This window comes from Marmota flaviventris, chromosome X, assembly GCF_047511675.1.
Source record: "Marmota flaviventris isolate mMarFla1 chromosome X, mMarFla1.hap1, whole genome shotgun sequence".
NCBI classification, from domain to species: Eukaryota; Metazoa; Chordata; class Mammalia; order Rodentia; family Sciuridae; genus Marmota; species Marmota flaviventris.
The window spans coordinates 106147592-106172473 of record NC_092518.1 but is presented as its reverse complement, the minus strand read 5'-3'; the positions used below and the strand labels follow the sequence as shown (position 1 = coordinate 106172473).

Sequence of the window (24882 nt, the reverse complement as noted above, 5' to 3'; positions counted from 1 at the left end):
TGAGCTGTACCCTCAGCTCACAAGAAAGTTTTCTTTTGGCTCTGAGACCATAGAATTGTCCAAACTACTTAGTGAGAAAATTTTGGGAAAAGAGATGCAGGGATAAGAAATAGACATAGATGACATTTGCTTCCTTTTCTTTAATAGAGAACTAATGAAAAGAGATGGGTCACAGGAGACGAGGAGAGAATATATTAATTGAGTCTTCTGTTTGTGAATAAATGGGAATAACAGTATTGGTAGAAGGGATGTTTAGTTTTGAAAAGTTTCAGGAACTGATTTTCAAACCTCAGTTCTAAAAACTAGATTGCTATGCATTAGGTTGCATTATATACATTATATGGAAATAGGCTAATTTATTCTCAGTTCTTGAACAAAATGAAATGCATTAAAATTTAGCAAATTGTGAATTAGAACATTCAAAGTATTTTGGTACCCTAGTCAAACAAAGCTCTGGTTGAACACAGAGATCCTTCCTGACTCTGTCCTTTGTTCCTGTGCTCCCCTCCATCTCCATCTCCCTCCTTTCTTGCAATCTGCAACTTGCCTATCCCTCAAGGCTATCTCTAGCAAGCTTTCTCTGAAAACTCTTCTTTTGGAATGATAGCTTTTCTTAAGGCAATCAGAACAATTTGATATTATTCTGTATTGTTCAGGAACTTTTTCATGAATATTCTTTCCTATTCATTCCTATTGGAATCACAGTATATATACATCTGTCACAGGATTGGAGCAAACCACTGTGGGTTGGTTGATAACGGCTTGTAGAATTGATTGACTAACTGATAATATATATTTGGATTATAGCAAGATACAAAGTGCCCTGTGTCTGACATAATCTCTAAAAAATATCACAGAATCATAGAATACTACATTAAGAAGAGGACAACACCTTATTGGAGGGGGAGAGATCAAGGCCAAGAGAGCTTCAGTGAGTTGGTCATGGTCAGAGAGTTAGTTGGTGGCAGATTTTGGATTAGAAATCTGGTCTCCTGCTCCAGGGTCTTGAAATGTGATAATATTTTGGAGGTGAGTACCATAGGAAAATACAGGGTTAATTATTTTATGATAGAATCTGATGATATGGTAAAATGAGAGTAAAGAGTACTCTGGGTTGCCAAGAGCAACATGGCCTTTCAAGTTAAGTTAGGAGAAGGACCTCCTCTCCAGGTACCCCTCTGGAAGACAGACCTTCCATTTGTCCCTTCCTTCCTTAAGAGTGAAAACCCTGAGCCAGAGAGAATCATTCTTACTCCATAACCAGAGTTACAGGTAAATGACTAATTAAGGAACATTTTCTTCTGGAATGTCTTGGTGATGGTCCCTTTGTTTTACTCAGAAACCAACTCCTCAACATCAACTGGGTTTTGGAGACCATTTAGCTGAATTATGATGTGTGTGCTTTAGCTAATTAATACACCTTACTATATAGTGTTTAAGATTAGACTTAATTTCTGAAACTGTTTCAAAAGAATTTGTTCTCAATATATTCTATCACTATTAGAAAAACCATCTATTCTCAAAGACCAAGTTAGTCAGTGTCAACTTATTATTTCTATCAGGTAATGGTTGAGGCCCTGTAAGTTGAAGACCTAATGTGATCTGGTAGAATAAACCCTGGAAGCAGAAGACATTGTCACCAGTCCCATATCTATGGTGTAACTGCTGTGGGACAAAGCACATTTCCTTCTTTGCTTCAGTTATATCATCTATGAGGTGGATAATTATTGTCTCTGACAGGATTAATCTTCCAAAACTTTTCAGCTTAGGCCTTTCCATAGGCTGATCTGCTTTGTGCATTTTGGAACAGAAAAACATTTTTGAGTTGCCGGGCTCCTTTTCAACAACAGTGTTTCAACCAAGAGGGTATCCTGAATTGCATTAGTCATATACAGCATGAGGATATACATACAGCTTGAAAATTAGATTCTAAAACTACCATTACTTTAATTTTTGTCTTAATCATTAATTTCCTTTGAATATTAAATACAAAAAACTTAAAAAGAGTACTATATTTTATTTTTGGGGGGAAGAAAAAGGCAATGAGTTGGAAATGGAACACCACTATTACAAGAATAACCAATAAGGAAGCAGATACCTCTTCTTACCTCTTTCTGTGTCGTAGAGGTACACAAACTTCTCCCATTTGTAGTGACCCAGGAGACTCAGAATAGCGCCCTTCAAGGCTGGGCGCATCTGGATGACAAACTGCACATCTGCATCAGTGGGAAAGCTAGGTGTGACGAAGGACGTGTGCAGGGCCCCACAGAACGAGGTCAGGGTGTTCATTGACATCTGGTCATAGAATCCAAAGATGGCATACACCCCTCTCGAGAACTGGGAGCAGACTGGAACGAGAAAAAGAAAAAGAAATTTCAATAGGCCCTCTGTCCCTTGCTGCAATATACAGTTAAGCTCTAAATTACATGCTTCAGAAGAAAAGCAAAACATCAGAAAATTTCTAGAAGCCTTTGAAAGCCCAGTTACACAGCAGGAGAAGAGTAAGAAAGGCAAGAGTTTATATGAAATAGTTATATATTGTCTATGTCTACTATGACCAGAGGAAACTAAAGAAATGTGGGAAGGAAAGAGATCAAACTTTCTTGCCCTCTTTCAGCAACCCTCCCAGCTCAATTCTGAGGCATTTGGGGCTCTTGTATTTTCACCATAGCTGCCCAGGGACCTTTTAGTATAGCTATAACCCCATCAAGTTACAACTTCAAGGGGTCTTTCCACCCCTTCAGTGCTTTTTCTTTCATGTCACAATAAACTGATAATTTAGTCAAACTAATTGCTAATGACATGTAGCTATGTTACACAATGCTTCAACAACAGCTTTTGTATGATTAAGACCCTTAGTGTAGGCTACTGATTTGGAGGACTTAAGATTCTGGGCATGCTTGGGAATGACTGGTCTTTCAGTGCCTATTGAGTCACACAGGGTAGGTGGCTGCCTATTCTGCCCATGTACAATTGACAAAGTTCTATCTTGCATTTATTTTGTATATTCATTATCCTACATGTGAAAATTTCATGTCCCCCTCGTGGTTGCTGTCCATTTTCCTTCATTTCGAAGTGGGCCATGTCACTGCCTCTTCCCTCTTCTGGCCCAGATGAGCTTAAAAAATGTGAACCAATTTCAATATTAGCTTCAGGAGGACATAATTAGCAAAGCAAATCAGCTACAACAACACCGTGTGGTGCATTCCCAAACCAAGTGGAAATGATCTTTAGATTATCTGCACCACTGCTCCCTTCCATTCATGCGAAGCAGACATAACAGGCTTAATGTGGTGTGATTTAAGGGGTCCTACATGGTCTCCCTTTCTGCTAGGAAACCCTAAGTGCCAGTGTTAGGCTTGCTTCAGGTTTAGGGTGTTGAAAAAGAGTTTGTGGGTTGGGAGGAGGATTAAATAAAATATTTTAAGGCCATTATCGTGGTAAGATGAAATGCTCATTCAGATGCCAAGTTGAGTGGGAAAGTGAAAAGATTAGTTTTGATGGAAATGAGTGGACTGGAGAACAGAATTGGATCCTCACTGGGAGGAGAAACAATAAAGGTACTGGGCACTAAAAAGAAGAACGGCATTAGATGTAGGATGAAGGCAAGTGGAAAACCAAATTAACTTATTTCTTGACCCTCTTGTGAGAAATATAGTTTTCAGTGTCTGTGGTATCTTATTTTTTTGCACATGCCATTTAAATCTGTTTATTAGGGCTGCTCTCTTTTATCAGCCCAACTCATTAGTCATTGGCTTGAGGGTACCATTTCAAAGATTATCAGCCACTCAGTCATCTCCAACATGGGAAACAGTAGCCTTCTACTTGAGGAATTCTAAGTGACCTCAAAACACATGCACAGAAAAGGTTTTTATGTTAAAAGGAGAAAGCCAGCTAGAGAGTGAATCTAGGGTACCTCTTGGCAGGGGACACAGGGAGTACTCAAAAACCAAAAAGGATGCCTTTGGTTATTACCAAGGGAGACACTAAAGAAAAATCCCATTCTCAAATTAATCTTATAAATGGAAAGTTTTTGCAATACCAGTTCAAATCTTAGTACATATAATGTTCTGTGAAAGATTGTCCAATTTTATGCTAATATTTTTCTCCAAAATTGGTAATAAGTGTGATAACAGCCACTGATAATAATTACAGCCAATAATAGTGATAAACAGTACTTAGCTAGGCACTATGTTAAGTACTATACAAACAATGTTTTCACAAGCTACTAATACATTGCTACTATTACTATTTAATCTGAAAAAAACATTCAGCATTTGTTTTTTGGGATTGGCTAACTTCACTTAGCATTATATTCTCCAACTCCATCCATTTACCTGCAAATGTCATGATTTTATTCTCTTTTATTGCTGAGTAATATTCCATTCTGTATATACACAACAATTTCTTTATCCATTCATCTACTGATAGGCATCTAGGTTGGTTCAATGGTATAGCTGTTGTGAATTGTGTTTTTAAAAAAGTTGTTAAAATAACTTTTGTACACAAAGTTTAACACAAAATTTCATAGATTAAAGTGCAATAAAATCCTGTAATAATTGCTTCTAAAATATAATTCTGAGACTGAAAAATGTTCTAGCTATTAAGTGAAGGAGCCAGGATTTGAACCTGAGTCTGTCTGTCTTCAAAACGTACACTCCTTGGGACCCAAATCCAACAATGTCATTGAAGTGTAACTGTTGGCCCATATCATATAGGGTTTCCAGATTAAGCAAATGAAAATATGACATGTTCAATTAATTCAAATTTCAGATATATAAGTTATTTGAGTATAAATATGTCTCAAATTCATACATTACAAATATTTGTTGATTATCTGAAATTCAAATTCAACTGACAATTCTGATTTTATTTGGTAGCCCTAGAAAAACAACCTGTCTTTACTAATGGTCATGGGACTAGATGGCTGAAACACAGAATCACGATCCTTCAATCAGAATGATTTAGTGAATAGCTGGTAATTCTCAGGTCCATATTGACTAGTAAGTAGGAGATGAAGATCCATAAACCCTATACAAATATAGACTTCTGGGAAGATGAAACATATTTTCAACAGCCAGACTAGATTATGGATAATAATTGAGGGGAAATTGGTTAATGGAAAAATATGGTATTATTCTTCTATTGTTTTTGAGTATTGGGGTATATAATTAATCATTACTTGTTTAAATGTGAAATGTTCATATTTTATTTATTAAATTTATTTATCTATTTATTTAGATAACAATGCTATAAACCCATCATCCAACCCAAGAACTGTAACATTACCAACAACTTGTTTTTACTTCTATGTTTCTCCCTATTTTACCTCTTTCTTGACAACCCTCCTTCCATAACTGTTATCTTGGATTTCATATTTATCATTAATTTTAGTCATTTAAAAATATATAAAACACATATACCTAGACACTATTCTTTTATTTTTGTTTCTCTTAGGACTTCATAACAAGGGAATCAGATTTTATATGTAAAACTCAGACTTTAGTAAAATTTTATGAATCATCTCCAGAAAGGTGTACCCTTTGAAAATTTTAAGCCTATGTATGATGGTGAGCAGAATGAGACAAAGGAAGACATTATAGGAAGGAGTGGGAAGGAGGTGTGAGGGAACCAACTGAAAATCAAATATTCCAAACTAAACATATACCTTTGGTTGTGACTCAGGTGAGGACTAAAGAGTATTATAGATTATTAGCAATCCTCAGGGAATAGTATGCTACCATAATCTAAAAAGCAGACACATAGTGGTAGAAATAAAAAAGAAGATTATTAAAAATAGAAGAAAAACCAGCAGAGTAGAGGAAGGGAAATAGGGAGAGGGAAAAGGGAGGGAAAGAGAATGCATCAGGGGCTGAAATGGAGCAAGTTATATTCCAAGCATGTATGATCATGTCAAAATGAATCCTACTGTTAGATATAACTGTAATGCACTAATAAAATCGTTTAAAAAGTGTTGAGAGAAAATCAGAAAACATTCTATTCTTTTTCATATCAAAGAGATAAAGCTGTCCTGGAAATACTAACCCTTGTGTAGAGTTATCCTTGCTCCATCTACTCCAACAATTATAGATAACATTAGAAGGGCCAGTGAGGAGTAGCTCAATGGAAAATAATAGTTACCATATGAGGACAAGATTAATAGTCTCTGAAAGAAGCTGGGGCATAGGGGACCCAAGAATGGCCTTTCAAAGAAGATTCTTGGGTCTATTCCTAGCTGCAGAAAGTAGGGCTGAATAAAACACTAATCTGACCCACAGGATAGGTTGTATGTTTTAAGGTCCTTAGAATGAGCTAGAAAGAAACTAAACATTTTTTTAATTCATTGATTTTTTTTCAAGCATAAAATTTAGTGATGGAATCCTTTCTACAAATGAAATTTTAGGTGGAAATGTCCAATATATAAAAAAGGCAAGTGGAGCTCCACTGATTGAAGAGAGTTCCACTGGTCTGTTGTTTCCCTATCATAAAGAAACTGACACAAAGAGGGCTGGGGTTGTGGCTCAGTGGTAGAGGGCTGTTCTAGCATGTGTGAGGCCCTTGGTTCGATACTCAGCACCACATGAAAAAATAAATAAATAGAATAAAGGTATTGTACAACTAAAAAATAATTTTAAAAAAAGAAACTGGCACAAAGAAAGGAAGTATCTTATACAAGGTCACACAATGAATTATGAACCAGTCACTTAGAAATGCTTTATTGACATCTTATCACCATTACTCCTCCAGAGCTATCTAGGGCAGCATAGGCTGGGATTCCCTTGGCATAAAACTGACTTGCCCTCCATACTTAGCTCTCAGCCAAGGATTGATCCACCAGGGTTGTCCGATGACTTATCTGTTGACTGCTTCTCTCAGTTCCCTCCTGCCTCCAAAATCAACAATGAGAGCCAGTGGCAGACTGGTGATTTGGGGGAATTATGATTCTTTGGGAGGATACTTATTTTCTTTCTCTGAATTCTTATTGAACCAAAGTCTCCTTGGTGAATTGCTGATGGGAGAACTATTTATCTTGGTAATTTTATGAAGTCATGAAGCTACAGAGAGAAGGGCATTAGCTTCTGAGACAGGCAGACCTTGGTTCTAATCATTAGCTGTGTGCTATTTTGCAAATTTCTTAGCCCCTCTGCTCCTCTGTATAGGATTGTTATTGTACAGGCAGGTCCTGGAGTTAGACTATATAAATTGAAACCCTGTATCCATCTTTGTTAGACAAGTTACTTAATATCTCTGTGCCTTTGACCTAGTTTCCTCATCTGTAAAATTGGGATAATAATAGTGCCTGTCTTAGTATTGCTGTGAAAGTTAAAATGAGTTCATTCGTGGGAAGCACCTATAACAGTGCCTGGCACATGACAGATACCAAATTATTGCTAGCTATTTATCTGTTCAATAAATATTTATTGACTATTAACTATGTGCTAGACACTCTTATAGGTGTTGGGAGATACTGGAGTGAAAAAATATCCAGTCCTCTTGGAACGTACATACTCATGCGGGGAAAATACAATAAATGAAATAATTAAGTAAAATATAAAAGTATGTTACTTTCCTATGGCCATCTCTTTTTAAAGCATCCTTTGCCCTCTGTTAGCTCTATCACATTATCCTCCTCACAGTAACCACTGCCCTCAATCTCATAGGTAATATATTTTTTTCATCTCTTTTACCTTCTTTCCCCATTTTTTCAGTGCTCTTTTCTATTCTCATTTCTGGGTAATAATGGGTTAAGAAAGAAGCCCTGCTAATTTGGCTCAAGAATGTGTTGCTGTCCTCTGTCTCTTCCTCTTCCTATATAATGTCTCAGTGCTATAAAATGCTTCCCACCCGGGGCCTCTATGCCCTCTCAGTATGAAACAGCTTGGTTGTCTACTCCCTAAGAGTGCCTGTCTTCATCTCAAGCCACTAGCAAAATACCAAATTCTTCTCATTGAGAATGTCGTTTGTGACTACATCCTGGATTCCTGGGGACTCTAGTGTAGCTCCCCAACTGTGTTTCCTTCAATGGTGAGTGACAAGCAAGGCTGGAGCCAGCTGTCACGCTTTTATTTATAGTCCCCAAGTCTGTAGGGTGAGGACAGGTATTGTTAATGTACAGTGTGGCAGCTAATTACACCACCCATGTTCCAAAAGGCATCATTACAAAAATGTCAAACAACTTGATTATCCCAAATATCTGAATAACAATATTGCATATCATTTACAGAACACTTTTGAATTCATACCCTTTTGAATCAAGAAGGAAAAAGGAAACTGAAATCTCTTGCTGACTTAATGATCACATTTGGAACAAGCAGGAAGCAGAAAAATATAGCTATAAGGGAGTTGGTGGAGACATATCAAAAGGTTTTCTATATAATACCAGAGTATAGTGGATTTTAGTGGGCCAAAGAAACTAGCACTGCAAAGGACCTTAAGAGATTTCTAAACTTGTAGTGTTGATCATTGGTGCATTTCCAGTCTGGTAAAATAAATATGTGTGTATTTGTGTAGGTGTGTTTATGTTGGGGTAAGAACAATGACTATTATTTCTTAGGAAGCATGGTCCTTTTATGCTTTCTACTTTCTAGTGTTGAACATAGAGTCCTTTTTATTCTGAAATGGTGATGTTAATGATAATTATGTGGTCTACCATGGAGGAGATTATATTTGTGTCTATATCCTGTATCTTCTATTGGTATACAAAATCATTATCCCTCAAAAGATACCTATGTCCAATCCTATAAATCTATGAATTAGTTACATGGTAAAGAAGAATTAAGATTCCAGATGGAATTAAGTTTACTAATGGGCTAACCCCCAAACAAATTATGGTCTGGGGATGTAGCTCAGTGGTACAGGCCTGCCTAGGATGCACAAGGCCCTGGGTTCAGCCCCCAGTATAACAAAAATAGTGAGATTATCCTGGATTATTTACATGGCTTAATGTGATCATAAGGCTCCTTAAATATGGCAGACACAGGCAAAGAAAAAAGCCAGAAAAAGAGTAATATGATATGGGAAACATTTGACTGGGCTTTGCTAGCTTTGAAGTTAAAAGGGGGCCATGGACTATGGAATGTGAGTGGCCTCTAAAAGTTGGAAAAGGCAAGCAAATGGGTTTTCCTTTAGGGCCACCAGATGGGATGCAGTCCTGATGACACCTTGGTTTTAGTGTGGTAAGACCCATACCAGACTTCTGACTTGCAAAAATGGTAGATAGTAAAATTATGGTCCTTCCTTCCTTCCTTCCTTCCTTCCTTCCTTCCTTCCTTCCTTCCTTCCTTCCTTCCTTCCTTCCTTCCTCCCTCCCTCCCTCCCTTCCTTCCTTTCTTCTTCCCTCCTTCCCTCCCTCCCTCTCTCTCTCTCTCTTTTACTGGGGATCAAACCCAGGGCCTTGCACATCCTAGGCAAGTGCTCCACCACTGAGAGCCATCTCTGGCCCCAAATTGTGCTGTTTTAATTCACTAAATTTATGTTAAATTTTCACAGCAGCAGCAAATAGAATGCTAATATTAAACAGCAAAATTAAAACGTTAGTAACTCTCTGGATTAGTCTAATACTTCCTTCACCTTTCTTTGCTTCAACATATTCCTGATTGCAGAAGTCCCCAGAAGGTACAAACTAATAATCCAGTTCAGCTTCCCATTCAGTACAGGAGCCACTTCCCCTAATGTTGGATTGTTTTACCTTGAATCCTCCCAGTACCAAGGGAACTCACTAATTCTCTTGGGCAGCAGCTCTGGCCTCAACTTATTTTTACAGGAAGCTCAATAATGCAAGAGATGTGCTAAGGAGATGTATAATAGCCGTTAGCTGTTCAAGTTTGTGCCTGTAGTCTCTCTATGCTGCCTTCTTCCTGTCAGACTGACCATCTGCTAAAAGATTTCATTTCCCTCTCTATTCTTGCCACCTCCAGAAACTATCATTTGAACTCCTTTGCCACTCTCACTAATGATGGGATGATGAAGACTTTGAAGTCCTCAGCTTTTGCAGGCTAGTTTCTGTTCCTATCACTACTGAAGCTGATCTCTCAGGTTTGATGATGAACTAACTCCTCACTGACAAATCCAACTCTATTCACAGATGTCATTGGACTTGACTGCTGAGCAGCATTTGATAGTGTTGTTCAAATCCTCCCCCTTGGAATACTTTCCTGTTTCCAGAGCACTAAATTCTACTGGCTTGATCTTCATAACTCCTTTTTGATTTCCACTTGGTCTAACCCCTCAGTGATGATGCCTTCAAAAATTTTGTCCTTGCCCTTTTCTTTCCTTAAATGTTTTTATTTTAATTCAGCAAATATTTATGAAGGTCCTGCTATGTGCCAGGCAGGGGAATATCATCTCCCTACTTCCATGGATGATTTCCAAGTAGGTACCTGTGCCTTCAGCTATACTCTTAAGTTCCAGATTCACATTTCTAATTGCTCATAAAACAGCTTCACTCAGAGGCCTTCAAGACATCACAAACTCAGCACATTATTTCTCCACTCACATCTTCCACCTGTGGTGCTGCTCCTCTTGTTTCTTCTAACCCTAAAGGTAATCCATGCCTTCACTCTCTCCTCACTCCCATATCCCATTCTTTTGTAATGGTTGTTCTATTCTACCTCTAAAGTTGAATATCTATATCTGGTTTGTCTTCAGTTTCAGTTCTCATTCCTTCTCTCAGACTATGAGAGTAGTCTTTTAACTGGTCATCTGCTTCCAGTCTTTTCCTAGTCTAACTTCTTTTGGTTTCAACTGACCAATCAAAATTTACCCATCCTAGCTCCTATTTCAGCAAAGATCTACCCTGTGTATAAGTTGTTAATGAACTAATAAATGAAACTTTGCAAATGAGCCTGCTCAAATTTTTTCAGCCTCAGCACTATCAACATTTTAGGCTGGATAATTGATGTGAGAGCTGTCCTGTGCAGTGTAGGATATTTAGTAGCATCTCTGGTCTCTATCCATTAGAGTCCAACAGCATACTTTACCCTCAACTGTGACAACCCCAAATGCCTCAAAACCTCATCAACCATCACCCAGAAGGCAACAATCACTCTTGCCCACACAGAGAACCACAGGTTTAGCTTATGATTTCTTGAATAGAACAAAGCCTTAGTCCAATGAAAATGTATTCATATCTAGAAGATCCTAAAGGAGTTGTTTTCATGGTGAAAATTTAGGAAGGGTGGATATTTTGGATTATATCCATCAAATACACAGCTAACTTCCTGTCCTGCCCTTTAATTGGCTATTTATATTTTAACCTGGAGATGTGAGAGAAGGAGTGTTAAATGAAGGATGGAAATGGTAGAGTAGGTGTGGGGTGGTAGTCAGTTCATACCTTCTTTGGGTTCATGTAGATCAGCCCACACCCACCCCAAATGCCCCTTGATCTTTGATCCTAGTAACCAGAGCAGGTGCTTTTAGGTTCTAGAGTCAGAATAAGATGTCAGCCCCATTCTCCAGCTGATGATTCCATGGTTTAATTATCATCTTGGGGTTAATTCCCTTGAACATTTTGTTCTGCTCTCAGAAGTACACTGCCTTTTGACAGTCTAACTAGTTATTTTTGCAATTACATGGCATGTATCTAAACGCTAGCAAAGAAAACACTCATTATCAACATTTGATCGTACCTGAATATAACGGCTTGCAAATGCAGACATTAACATACAAACACATGTATTTTGGAAAATTCATTTTATATCCATAAGCATAAGCTACCCTTCCATAGCAGTGTCAGAAATGGCGGGAGAGGTGCTGGAATGGGTTAGGATAAGGGGGTGCTTTTGAGGTTCTTTTATATGTTTACAGTTAAACATTGGATCTCAGTAGTCAGAGGTGGGTCTTAAATTTTTTGTTTATTCATCCATCAAATAAATTCTGAGTTCTTATTTTGTGACAAACACTATCACTGTGTGACCTTGGGCCAGTCACCTCACTGGGCTTCAGGTCTGTCATTTATAAGGCAGCAACACATCTGCCCTACCCACCTCACAGGGATGTACAGCAAATTAATAGGAGTAATAGCTGAAACTCATATTTGAAAAATGACAAAAACTCTCTGTCAGTGAGTAAGTAGTGTTGGTACTTGGCTCCTAGTAATCATCATACTCATAACAAATAACAGAATCATCATTCTTCTCAGCCTCAGTTTCTTCCATTCACTCACTTATCTCCATCAATCATGTGTAGTCAGGGTCCTGTTTTGACTTATGACTCATTTTACATGGGATTTAGCTGGACTCTTAATTGAAAAACTAATTGATCCAGTGATCCAATCACAGTTAATGAAACAATTTCTAAAGCTGGACAGAAAAGCAATGCTTTTATAATACCTTTGAATCAACACTGAGGTTTGTCAAGGTCAGTTAAGAGCTTCAAGTTTGATACCACATCATAAAGTATTTGGAAATCTTTTACTTTTGTTACCCATCCTGTGAAGGGAGGGTGAGCTGGGTCCACAAATAAAAATTATTCTTTAGCTGGGTGTGGTGACCCATGCCTGTAATCCCAGTGGCTCTGGAAGCTGAGGCAGGAGGATTGGGAGTTCAAAGCCAGCCTCAGTAATGGCAAGGTGCTAAGCAATTTAGTGAGACCCTGTCTCAAAGTAAAATACAAAATAGGGCTGGGGATGTGGCTCAGTGATTGAGTGTACCTGGGTTTAATCCCTTGTACCAAAAAATAATATATATATTCTTAAAAGCTAATTAATGGTTGCTAGAATTTGGACCTGGAATATTCCCTAAAAGGCTCATGTGTTAAAAGCTTGGTGTTTGGAGGTGGGGCTTTCAGGAAGTGATTGGATTATGAGGGCTCTGATCTCACCAATAGATTAATCCATCAATGGGTTCACTATTGAATGTCCTATTAGAAAATGGTGGACACTGTAGGAAGTGGGACCTAGTTGAAGGGAAAGGGTCTTTGGGGGTATGCCCCTGGGGACTATGTATTGTTCAGAACCTTCCCCCTGCTCCAGAGGAACAGAGTAAATACTGAATAAATGCAGGTTGAATTAGAATCTAAAACATTTAGGTGAGTAGAGGCAGGAGAAAACTTTAATATGACCTACTAGTCTAGCACTGTCATGATGCAAATGTTTTAAGTTGTTGTCAAATAGAGTAGCCACTAGCCACATGTGACTATGGAACACTTGAAATGTAGCTAGTGTGACTAAGAAAAAGAACCTTTAAGACTCCTCCCTTGAAATTCTTTCCTGTTTCCAGAGCACTAAATTCTATTGGCTTGATCTCCATAATTCCTGTTTGGTTTCCACTCCTTTTTGGTTTCCACAGCTGAGTCCTCTTCCATGGATCCTGCAGATGCTCCTTCAGTGGCTTGAAAGTAAGACTGTATCTCACCCCCTATCTTTCCCTCTCTCTCTCTGCTTCTCAGCTGCTATAAAGTGAGTGGCTTTCTTCTGTCGTGCCCTTCTGACATGATGTTCCACTTCACCTCCGGTCAGAAGCAATGGAGCCAACTGATCATAGACTTAAATCTCTGAAACTATGAGACAAAATAAATCTTTCCTAAAGTTTTTTTTTTTTTTTTTCCTCAGGTATCTTGTCACAGCATGAAAAGGTGACAAACACAATGGTTGCCTTTTGTATTATTTTCTGTGGGCTTTGAAATATGTCATCACTTAAACACATAAAAAATGAAAATATTGAAATGTTTAGGTCTATCATTAGTCAGGAACACATGCTTTTATTTCCTGTTCTGTTTAAATTGCTTCTTTCATTGTTCTTGTAAGATGGAATCTCATAATTTTGCTTTGGCTGGCCTTGAAGTCGTGGACTCAAGCTATCCTCCCATCCAGCCTCCCAGTTAGCTGGGACTATTTGTGTGTGCCACCATACTAGGTAGAGGTGTTTGTCTGTCACCATAGGGCTTCCATTTAGGCAAACCTCAGTGGCCCACACAAGATGTTGCAGGGTCCTTTTGCTCTGTATTTGAAAGCTGCTTTGATTGGGAACAGGTACTCTAGCTTGGATCTGATAACAAAGCCCTTTGAAACTGGCTTCCACAAATTCCCCCCAAACTTCTTTTCACTATAGAAGGTCATTCCTTGGCATTTCAGGTCTTGGAAGTAACTTAGAAAAAGACTCAGCATTTTAAAAGGGCATCAACTAGAGAAAGGAACTTGTTCAAAATGTGTTTTTCTATGTCTAGTGACTGTCTAAATGTTGTGTCCAATGTGGTAGCCACAAGCCACATGTGTCCATTTAAAGTTAAATGAGTCTTAAAGGTTCCTTTTCTTAGTCGCACTAGCTACATTTCAAGCGTTCCATAGCCATATGTGGCTAGTGGCTACTATATTGGACAGTTCAACCTAAAACATTTGCATCATGACAGACAGTGCTAGACTAGTAGTTCATATTAAAGTTGTGTCCTGCCAATACTCACCTAAATGTTTTAGATTCTAATTCAACCTGCATTTATTCAGTACTCACTCTGTTCTAGGCATTGTATCAGTGACTTTCATATTTTTGGTATGGGGGGGGGCATTTTTATATGATTAATGGCAACTGTCAATATGTAGGCAGTTAGTAGCCTTGTGTAATATATGGGCCCCTAGAAAGACTTCCTGCCCTTTGAAAGAGAGCCACTGATTACTATAAGGTTTGAAACATCTGCCTTTATTGGCTAGGATGGTTAATTTCCCTGTTAAGCTGCAAATGTGGCCCAAAAGGAGAATGTATAATTGGTAACAGGTATTACTTATGACTACTTCAGTATGGATTGGTTTGTCAGATTAATTCTGACTGAGAACCAGATACTGAAGGAATAGGACCTTGATCAGGTAAATTTTTCAGGTTCTTATTGAGAGTCAGGAAAGACTCTCAATTTCAGTTTTCTATGTGACTTTCTGTTGTTCACTAGGAGAATGCTTCTCCAGTTGTGGGAGTTGGGGACACCTCAATTTAGTGGGCTTTTGTCATCTGAAAGCAAAGGGAAGAAGTAAAATTGGAAACAACAGACCCTGTTAACATGCTATTTGCCAAGGGTAAGACCTGATCTTGTGTTTTGATCAGATATGTATGTTCAAGAAGTCTATAACTTATGTGTGTCAATTCAGCAGACTTTTAAAATTAAATGTTTATTGAAGAGTACCAAGTACTGTATCAGATACTGAATATATACAGTTCTATGCTTAAGTTCCCTTTCATATGAACTCATTTTGGGGACCTCATAGTGACAGTATGACTTCACCTTTCCTTTGCACTTCTTTTTCTCTATAGTGCTAGGAACCCACCTTCTAATCTCCGTCTCTTTTTATCAAACTCTCTTCTGATTTGTTCCAGACCAGAGTCTATGATCAATAAGGGAGAAAGGAAAGGATGAAAGAAAAGTAAACTTCTATCCCCTTCTCTACAGTAATGTTTTGCAAGTTGCTGGGTACAACCAATTTGTGGCTTATGAAATCATTGTACTGAGTCATGACCTAGAATTAAAAAAAAATAAAAAATAAATGAAGTAGAACAAAAAATGTCAAAGTGCATCCATGTGGCAGGGCAAGTATTATTTCACAAACTGATGTTTCGGTTATCAAATGCATGCATGTGTTTTGTGGGTTATGAAATAAAATGCATTTCTTTACCACCTTACACCACTATAACTCCCTGTCCTGTCCCAAACTGAGCAATGGTTTAGTCTACAACATTTTCATCCTCACTGTTTATTTCCTCTTGCAGAAATCCTATCTTATTCTTTTTTCTGTTCTCTTAATCCATCTCTCCTCCCTAGATCCTCTGAGCTCCATCTGAACACATCCCCCCACCCAGCTGGTGTCACACTGAATTGCCACCTGGGGATGGGAGCTGGAGGAGTTTTTGTTCCCACTGACTCAGACAGGAGTGATTAGGGAACATGTATTACTGAATTTTTGAGTTGAGAAAGTGAGTGCTTCTTCCCACAGAGATATTAGCATGCAATGGGGTTAGGTTCAGTGTTGTACAATCCTTCACTTCCAGCCTGGGTCCTATGTGCTTTAACAAGCAGCTCTGGTTCTCAGGCCACCTGTATGTCAGCCAGATTGCACATCTTCTTTTGGAACTTAATCCATTTGTGAAGTAACAAGAGAAACCACTGGTGCAGATCATCATTCAAATAGATTCTTACTTTAACCTCTTGCAACAACACAGAACAGCCGAGTCCTCTTCCATGAATCCTGCAGATGCTCTTTCAGTGGCTTGAAAGTAAGACTGTATCTCCTAAAGTGCCTAACTTGCTCCATGGGGAAGAATCTGACTAAAAATAGCTAGAAATAGCTAGCATTAAGTAAATGCATGTAACTTGTAGAATGTAGTTTCATCTGCAGACAGAATGAGGTACTCCCTCTAGCACTTCACTGTTCAGTCATGTATGAACTTGTAATTTTAATGTGCTACCAATGAATACATCTGACCACATTGGAGTTGTCCATTTGCTCCAAGAGGAAGAGGAATTAGGCCTTGGTGATTTTCTTATGCATTGCCACACAAAATTAAAGGCTTTATGTTTTCAGATAACAATGGGATCGCCTGAGAGAAGCTGTATGCTCAGTCATAAAAACACTCAAGCCCCCAGAGGTTAGCTAAGGATGCGTGAATAAGGCAAGTGAGCACAGTGTGCCTCATTTTAGGTACTGGGAGCCAGTGACTAGGCCCTATGCACCATATTGCCTCTCAGACACAGTCTAAAACTTTCAGCTTAGAATCCACATTAAGAAAACACAAAGTAGGGGCTGGGGTTGTGGCTCAGTGGTGGAGTGCTCACCTAGCATGCATGAGGCTCTGGGGGGTTTGATCCTCAGCACCACATAAAAGTAAAAATAAAGACATTGTGTCTACCTAAAAGTAAAAAATAAATATCAATAAAAAGAAAAGAAAACAAAAAGTACAGAGATATACATAGTGGGTACTCAATAAAATCATTTTGTTTTCTATCCTGTGGTTCTCCATCATTAGGACTTATGATTTATCTAAAAGTTAACTCCCACAATTCTCAATAAGAACTTTCTTTCTCAGCTTAGCTTGTCTTTCTATGCCATTTTACTTCTTCTTGCTCATGCTGTGTGCCCATCATGAAATTCCATTCCCCAAATATCTACCATTCCAATTCTTGTCCATCTTTCAAAACCTAGCTGAAGTTCCTTGCTCCATGGAGCTCTTCATGTGCTTCATCCTCTAAGAGACCTTTTTGTGAGTGCCAACAGTACTTGGCCTGAAGTCTCCATTTTGGCAGTTGAGAATAGCATGGTTGGACCCAGCTGTAGTCTGCTTGCCTCATGTGTGTGAATGTGAATTATCAACAGCTGAGAAGCTTTTGCAGAGCCAGGAAATATGTGTTCTTGTTAGTTTTGTGTCTTGCTTAGTGTTATTTGGTTCATACTGTAAAGTACTTAAAGAACTGTTGTCATAAATTGGTATTGAGAAGAAAAAATTTCCAGTTCTATTCCCTAAGTCACTGCTGACTCAACCTGTGACCTTTGTTTTACCTTTTTCTGAGCTCTAGCTCCTCTCTCTAGCACAATGGCAAGAACAATATTTATATACCCTAAAGGGATGTTTGCGGATTAGCCATAATGATTACAAAACATATAAAACTATGAAGAACTCTATTATTATAGGAATAATAATAATTACAGCTGTACTTGGTTAATACTCCAGAAATCATATAGAAGACACCTTCTCTGGGAGGAAAAGCCATCAACTATACTAGCAATTAGTCAATGATGAGTATTTAATTTCATTTTATTGCTTGTGATTTTTGTTTCTGTGCACAACTGGTGTCTAGTTGCTTCTTTGCCTTTTTAATGCAATCCCTGATGAATTTGGTTAAAGATTCATCCTTATTGGTTTTAGACTCCCCAAATCTGAATTGTAGACAGTGACACTATGACTATGTTTTGCTATCTTTCATCCTTGAGGCTTCCACTTAGGCCAGTGTTCCTCCCATGTTGGTTTTCATCTATTTCTGAGTAGTCTCAGACCCAGAGAGGTGTGGGTGGTACTGAGCATAAGTGGAAGCCAGGCAGCAATGGCATTTGAAGGTACACCAAGTGCAGAGTCCTTTGGTGAGTGCCTGGGACACAGACAGAGAGAAAACAAAACATGTACTTCCTTAGCTATGAAAGAATATTTGGTCCTTTTAGCCTGGGAAAGCTAGGAGAGGTCCCTAGAAACTTCCTGTCAAGATGCACGTGCACATAATTTATTCAGGCTGACCATGCATTCCTGGTTGGAGGCAGAGATATGACCTCTAGATAGTTATTTTAAAGGAAGTATTCTTTGAGACTTATGTGTCCCTCTCTTTCCTTATTTATCTGACCACTGGAATACAATACACAATGAATTTCTATAAAGCCTCTGAGATTAAGTCAAAATTCTTATGTGCATGATTAATAATTTCTCTAAGTACATGAATGCATTTGATGCAAAAAGTAATTGAATGATAACACAATTTCCCTTTTCTTTCATCTATCCAGTTACTACAGGAACGTATTATCAATGTGCTGTCACTCATTAAACAAATATTTATGTGTCTGGACATCAAAATTAGAAAACAGGAGGAAATGGCTTTTTGATTATTATTATTTACTGTGTTTCATGTTCATCAGTTAGCAAGCACTGACTTTCTCCTTTTCCTGGAAGTTGGATTGCTGTACACTTATGTATTATGAGGTTTTTGTTGTGCCTTTTCTCTGAAGATCTTAACGTGAGCAGCTTTGGAAGGATTACAGGAAAATACTTTAAAAGACATTTTGAGTACCACAAAGCATTCCTTTTTATGAGTACTGCATTTACTTTCAAAGTTTTTTGAATTTCTTCTTGGTGGAGAGTCACTTCCTGTCTGGCCCTGCCCTGCCCTTTTTCTATCCTCTGGCAGTGCTCCAAAGATAAGCAGCCTCTGATTTTGAGGTACTGTGGATCCACTTGGTAATCTCTGGCTTTCAGAAATGGCTGTCTTGGGATCTGCTACACAAGTAGGAAGTATTATTGGGAACTGCATTATATTTCTACATTGTTATTCTACACTGTTCTGAGTTTTAGATTTTTCTACTTTTGCTCTTTCTTTTTTATTGCTTCCTATTTCTGATTCTGTATTCAGCACACACCATAGGGTGCCAATTTAATTTTATTGGACCATTTAAAGGGCAAATAAACCTTTGTTTTTATAAGGAGAAGATAAAGGACCAATTATCCTGGCCCTCAATGTGTATTTGCTATTTGAGCATACAATCCAGTTATGCGTCTTTAGAAGAGATTTTGCCATTTGCACCTGCTTGCCTTATTCCCTGGTATATTGTTACTATGAAATAATACATTTGCTAGTAGATAACTTAGCTTTTAATGAACAGAGTCATTATTTTATTATATGTCATTGCCTTATTTATGTGCTAAACTCCCATTAGGTACAGGCCAAGAGCTGAGGGGAATATTCCACTCCTCTGAAATGAAGGGTCTTCTGATTTCAATATGTTTTCACAATGTATGAAATGATCAGGTACAGGTTGTAATTGGATTGTCATCCAATCAATTTCAGAGAGCCAAGGTGGTGCTTGCTGTCTGCCTGGAATATAATTTCCCCTAAGAAGCTCACCCTGAACTGATCCATTCGGTGGATAGTTATTGCTGCTATGTATCACTTTGCCATTCTACTTATAATAATACCATCAGTATTCCAGAGTCAGAAACATTTGTGAATTGAATTCCAGGAGAGGAAGCATGAATCCTTTTAAGGTAGAAGCCTTGGGGAGTGGCATAAGGACTGAGAGGGTATTTGTCATGGGGACAACTCTGTTGCTTTGTGATGCAGTGATAGATACAGAGATAATGAGGGAAGTGGCTGGAAATTCCCTACCCTGCTCAGGCCAAAATCACAGGCCAGTTTGTAAGGGGATCAGTTAGACTTCTACTACTGGGCAGATTCTTGGCATCCAGGTAGTAAGTAGCATCTGGGAGTGTGAAGGCTTATAAGGAGGAGGAGCCACAGAAGGGAATAGTCCCAGGCAAACCTGAGACAACAATATCATTTCCATATATAAGGATAACATTACTTTTCTAGGACCCTAGAGTGTTGCTTATGAAAATAGAAGGAAGCAAGAAGAAAATGAATGAATATTTTTGACTATAAAACAAGGACTTTTATTTTCCTCATTTTAGTGTGGTATTTCCTTTCAGAAAAGGAAAACATGGGAAAAAAAAGGTAAGTATGTAGGAATTATTCATCGGAGTCCTTCTAGGTTCTATCAACAAGCTAACAGCTTTATATAGCTAATACTTCTCAAATACTTAATATTCATGACTTCAACCTCTGATCATCAAATTCCCTGGCAGAAGTCATCCTGCTCCTTCTTTCATTTCTAGATCTTAAGCATAAAAGGGCTTAGGTAGGGATAAAGGCAGAAATAGTAGCAATGGCTCTTCAAAAGAGGTAAGGAGTCATTGAATTCTACATATTCAGTAAATGCAGACAGATTCCTTAGGAACTGAAAGTCTAGCAGATTCTCAAGATGCCAGACTGATCTGTAGGACTTCTGCAAGGGGCAGTAAACCAGTAAGAATGGGACAGCTGGTGTTTTAGTCAGCTTTTTTGTTGCTGTGACCAAAAGACCTGACAAGTACAATTAGATGAGGAAAAGTTTATTTGGGGACTCATGGTTTCAGAAGTCTCAGTCCATGGCCAACTCCATTACTCTGTGCCCAAAGTGAGGCAGAGTATCATGGCAGAAGAGTGTGGTGAAGGAAAGCAGCTCAAGACAGGACAGTCAGGAAGCAGAAATATACCCTGAAGGCATTGCCACCAGAGACTTACCTCCTCCAACCACACCCTACCTGCCCACAGTTACCACCCAGTTAATCCATTCAAGTGGATCAATGTACTGATTTGGTCAATGATCTCATAACCTAATCATTCAACTCTTAATGTTCTTGCATTGTTTCACATATGAACTTTTGAGGAAAACCACATATCCAAACCATAACAGCTAGAGATCTGGGGTACTAATGGGTTAGTATAAAGAAATGAGACCTGGAAGAAATCTGGGAGATAAATAAGAAATTGAGGCTCAGAGAAGGCAAGTGATTTTCAAAGTAACATAACTTGACCAATATTATATAGATAGCAAATGCTAGTTAGGAAATGAACCTGGAACTATTTGAAATGCCTTCATGGTGACTAAGCAGGGCCTATAACATTTGGAAGGCTATTCAGAAAGAGGTATCCTTAGGCTTAAGTGTTATGTCAGGAAGAGTTATCAAACTTGGGAAGCATGGAAATGGCAGTGAAGATGAATAGTTAGAAGCATACTATGGTTTCCAGATGAGGGGTAATAAGGACCTAAATGAATGGGACCTAAAGGATAGATACCTTGAAGGCATTTTGTCCAATGGCTAAGTAGACTCTAGATGAAGATTGCTTTGGCTGGACTTCAACTTTGCCAAATATTTACTTAGCATTCACTTTGTACCAATCACTGTTCTCTGAGCAAGATGACCACAAATCTTTGTCATTACAGTGATTTTATTCTTGTGAGGATAGATACTGTTGTGAGAATTAAATGATATAATCCATATAATAATATGGATTATAGTGCCTGTAACAGTGTGAGGATAGATACTGTTGTGAGAATTAAATGATATAAACCATATAATAATATGGATTATAGTGCCTGTAACAGAGTTGCTTTTATTATTATCACATTGCTTGCAAATGATCATGCTTAATATCAACAATTCATTTAAAAATTTTATCATGGTAAAATAAATATAATATGAAATTTACCATGTTAACCAGTTTTTAAGTGTACAGTTTTGTGGTATTAAATACATTTATAATGTTGTACAACCATCACCACCATCCATCTCTGTATCTCTTTTCATATTGTAAAAATGGAACTTGGTATCCACTAAACAATCATTCCCCATTCTTCCCTACCTCTGGCTTCTGGCAACCACCTTTCTACTTACTTATTAATAGTTCATTTTAACCTGAGGTGAAAGCAGGGGGCTGGATTATGGGTACATCCAAGGCAATGAAGCAAAAATTAGGACTTCTGAGAGCTTCAGAATTATCCTTCTAATTGTCCTGTCCTTGTGAGGTTGGCAACTGCTGCATAGTATTAGTTGTTTGTGTTGTGGTTAGGGCATTTCTAATAAGGGCTGGAAGGGGTTATGATCTGGCTGTTACCGACTAACATGTTATTTTCTGCATATATATGTGAAAATTTCATTATTCTATATTTCTCCTTTGAATTGTGGACTTATTTTCAGTGAGCATCACTTAAATTTGACTGCTTTGAATATGGATTTATTTTATTTCAGGTACCATGCAAAAGCATGAGGATATGACCTTTATAGTTGCTTGAAATGCTGATTATCTGCCTTAGTATATGACATTGGTAAATAAAAATAACTGTTTAAATAGAGAAGTGATTTAATAAGTATTTTAAAAGTCCAGATGACTACAATGACTTTCTCTACACTACACTCCAATGCTTCTGAAAAAATAAACTAGACTGGAGATCTTGCTGCATTATAGAAAGGGCAGGAAGTTTTGATTCTGACAGGAGAAACATTTGGGAGGTAGATCTGCTTTGGACTGACAGTACATTTCCATATGCTATCTAGAATATTTTCTGTTTTCAAACCTCTATCACTAGCCACATGGGGCAATTTTTACCCAAGTAGAGAATTTACCCTAATCTTTCATTTCTTAAACCATGGCTTGTCTTATTCCTTCAACAAGGCTACATTGCTTTTGTAACTTTCTATACTTATCCTTTATAGTGAGGATCAGATTTATAAATATAAATATTAATTTATTATTTGTTTAATGTTTGTCTTCCCCAGGGTTATAAGGACAGATATAAGATCTACTTGTGTATTCCATACTACCTGAACTTAGCACAATGCCTGACAGATAGTAAGTGCTCAAGAAATTTAGTTGACTGACTGACTAGATTAATTAACAAGTAGCATTAAGGAACTCTGGAATCTGATCCTACCTCTGTTATTTTCTGGAGATTTGGCCAAAGATATATCACTTGGCCTCTCTAAGCCTGTCTCCTCCCTGAAATAATGAGGATCCAATGATTACTAAGGTTCTCTCTGGCTTGAATATTTTACATTTCCTTTAAAATCAGGTTTATGGTTCTTTATCACAGGAGAAAATATTTCGATTAAACTAAATGGAATTTGCTGCCACTTTTTTCCTGAGATCTCCAATGTGCTAATATTTTTAATCGTCATGATTAAAAAAAAAAGGCAGGTTTAATTAGTGAATTCCTTTCAAAGGCTATTACCTGGTGGACAATGTTGATTTGTTTTGGAAAAGACTAGCAATTTGCCCTTTGCAGAATTCACTTCTCTGATCACTTGTTCTTTGTTTAGCTTTTTCCCCCTTTTTAATGATTTTTTAATTCTAATTTGATATATATGACAGCATAGTGCATTACAATTCATATTCTACATATACAGCACGATTTTTTTATATCTCTGGTTGTACACAAATTTACCTCTAAGATTGGTGCTTTTAAATGAAGATCTTCATCATTTTTGTGTTTGAAACAAAAAGAAGGGAGGGCGGTTTATGATGGTAAGCAGTTATAAGTAAACAGCTGCCAGCTTTTTTTCCTGCTGTTTTACTTCTTTTGCCAATTAAATAAGCAGCTCTAAGTTTTGTTTGGGCCCCAGCTGGACCATAGAACTAGGATCTTGAGGATGTGTCATAACCATCTTTGTATCCACAGCAGCCAGCACAGTGCCAGGTTCAGAGTAGGTGTTCAAAATGTCTACACAATTAAATAAAGTGACAGCTGGGAGGCCCTACACATAGGTTGAGTAGGCAATTTTCTCATATTTTTGTTATTTTTATAATTTATACTCAGTTAACTTGCTAGAATGATTTGAAGCAGAGCTGCCCACATGGTACAGTTTGAGGAATACCAAAATGCTCCTATATGGCCATGAATAGATCCCATGACAACCTACTCAAGTTCCATAAATTTCTACCAAACTGCTTTAGGTTGGCACAGAGTGTTCATTAAAATGAAAATATTATATCCAGATTCCCTGGAATTAATGAGATATTAGTGATTATTACTACCTCAGAATAAATTAGTTTTGTATTAAAGGACAGGGTCCTGGAATCATAGGACACAAGATGGCTTAGTTTTGATTAGGACCTTAGGGTTGAATTAGGAAAACTGCAGGTGCTCTTCAGGAGATTAGGGAGCATCACAATAAGCTTCCCTCAAGTAGCTAGTATTCATGAGGACCTTGGCCTTGCCCATTTTCAGGTGTCAACAAAAGTCCAGTGGAATACTGAAAAACATCTGGGACTACTCTACCATGGCAAGAGAGGGTGTGCTCCTCCAGTAAAAATTCTGCAAAATGGTCCTTAAGTATAGGAACTAGAAATTCTTTTGTCTCCCTTCCAATTCATACATTTAGCAAACACCCCTGTGTTTTAGCATTCTTACTCCCCCCTCAGTACCTGATTAGTGATCCAGCTCCCTTGGGCAACTTTAGTCCCTGTGGAACATATTTGCTTCATAATAATCATAAGTATGAATGTCACTGAGACAATAGGAGAAATATGAGAAATAATGAAATCATTTCATGAGTACTCATTATTTGCCAAACACCATGCTAGGCCCCTATGTATGTCATCTCAACTCAGGTCCACTTAAGTACAAAATATATGATCTTTCTGCTAAGCTACTATGACTCATCTTACTCAGCCAATGGCCCTCTTTTCCATCTGCGGTAACACATCACAGACTGAAAACCTCTGTGATCAACCACTGAACACTTAAGGAGATGACTGTGTGTCCCATGTTGTATAGATGCTTTGGAGGAAACAGAAAGAGAAAATATAATACCAGATAAGTACCTTGTTTTTAAA

General features: G+C 38.0%; 1 protein-coding gene across 2 annotated transcripts in view; it reads right to left on the bottom strand.

Moving 5' to 3' along the window:
- The window catches only part of Gria3 (glutamate ionotropic receptor AMPA type subunit 3), a 263872-nt gene that overhangs the window by 193195 nt on the left and 45795 nt on the right, over positions 1 to 24882 (bottom strand). For both annotated transcript variants that reach the window (XM_027932362.3, XM_027932354.3), the window contains exon 3: positions 2109 to 2348. In XM_027932362.3, the coding sequence (XP_027788163.2) occupies positions 2109 to 2348 (240 nt within the window). The remainder of the gene's footprint in view (positions 1 to 2108; positions 2349 to 24882) is intronic.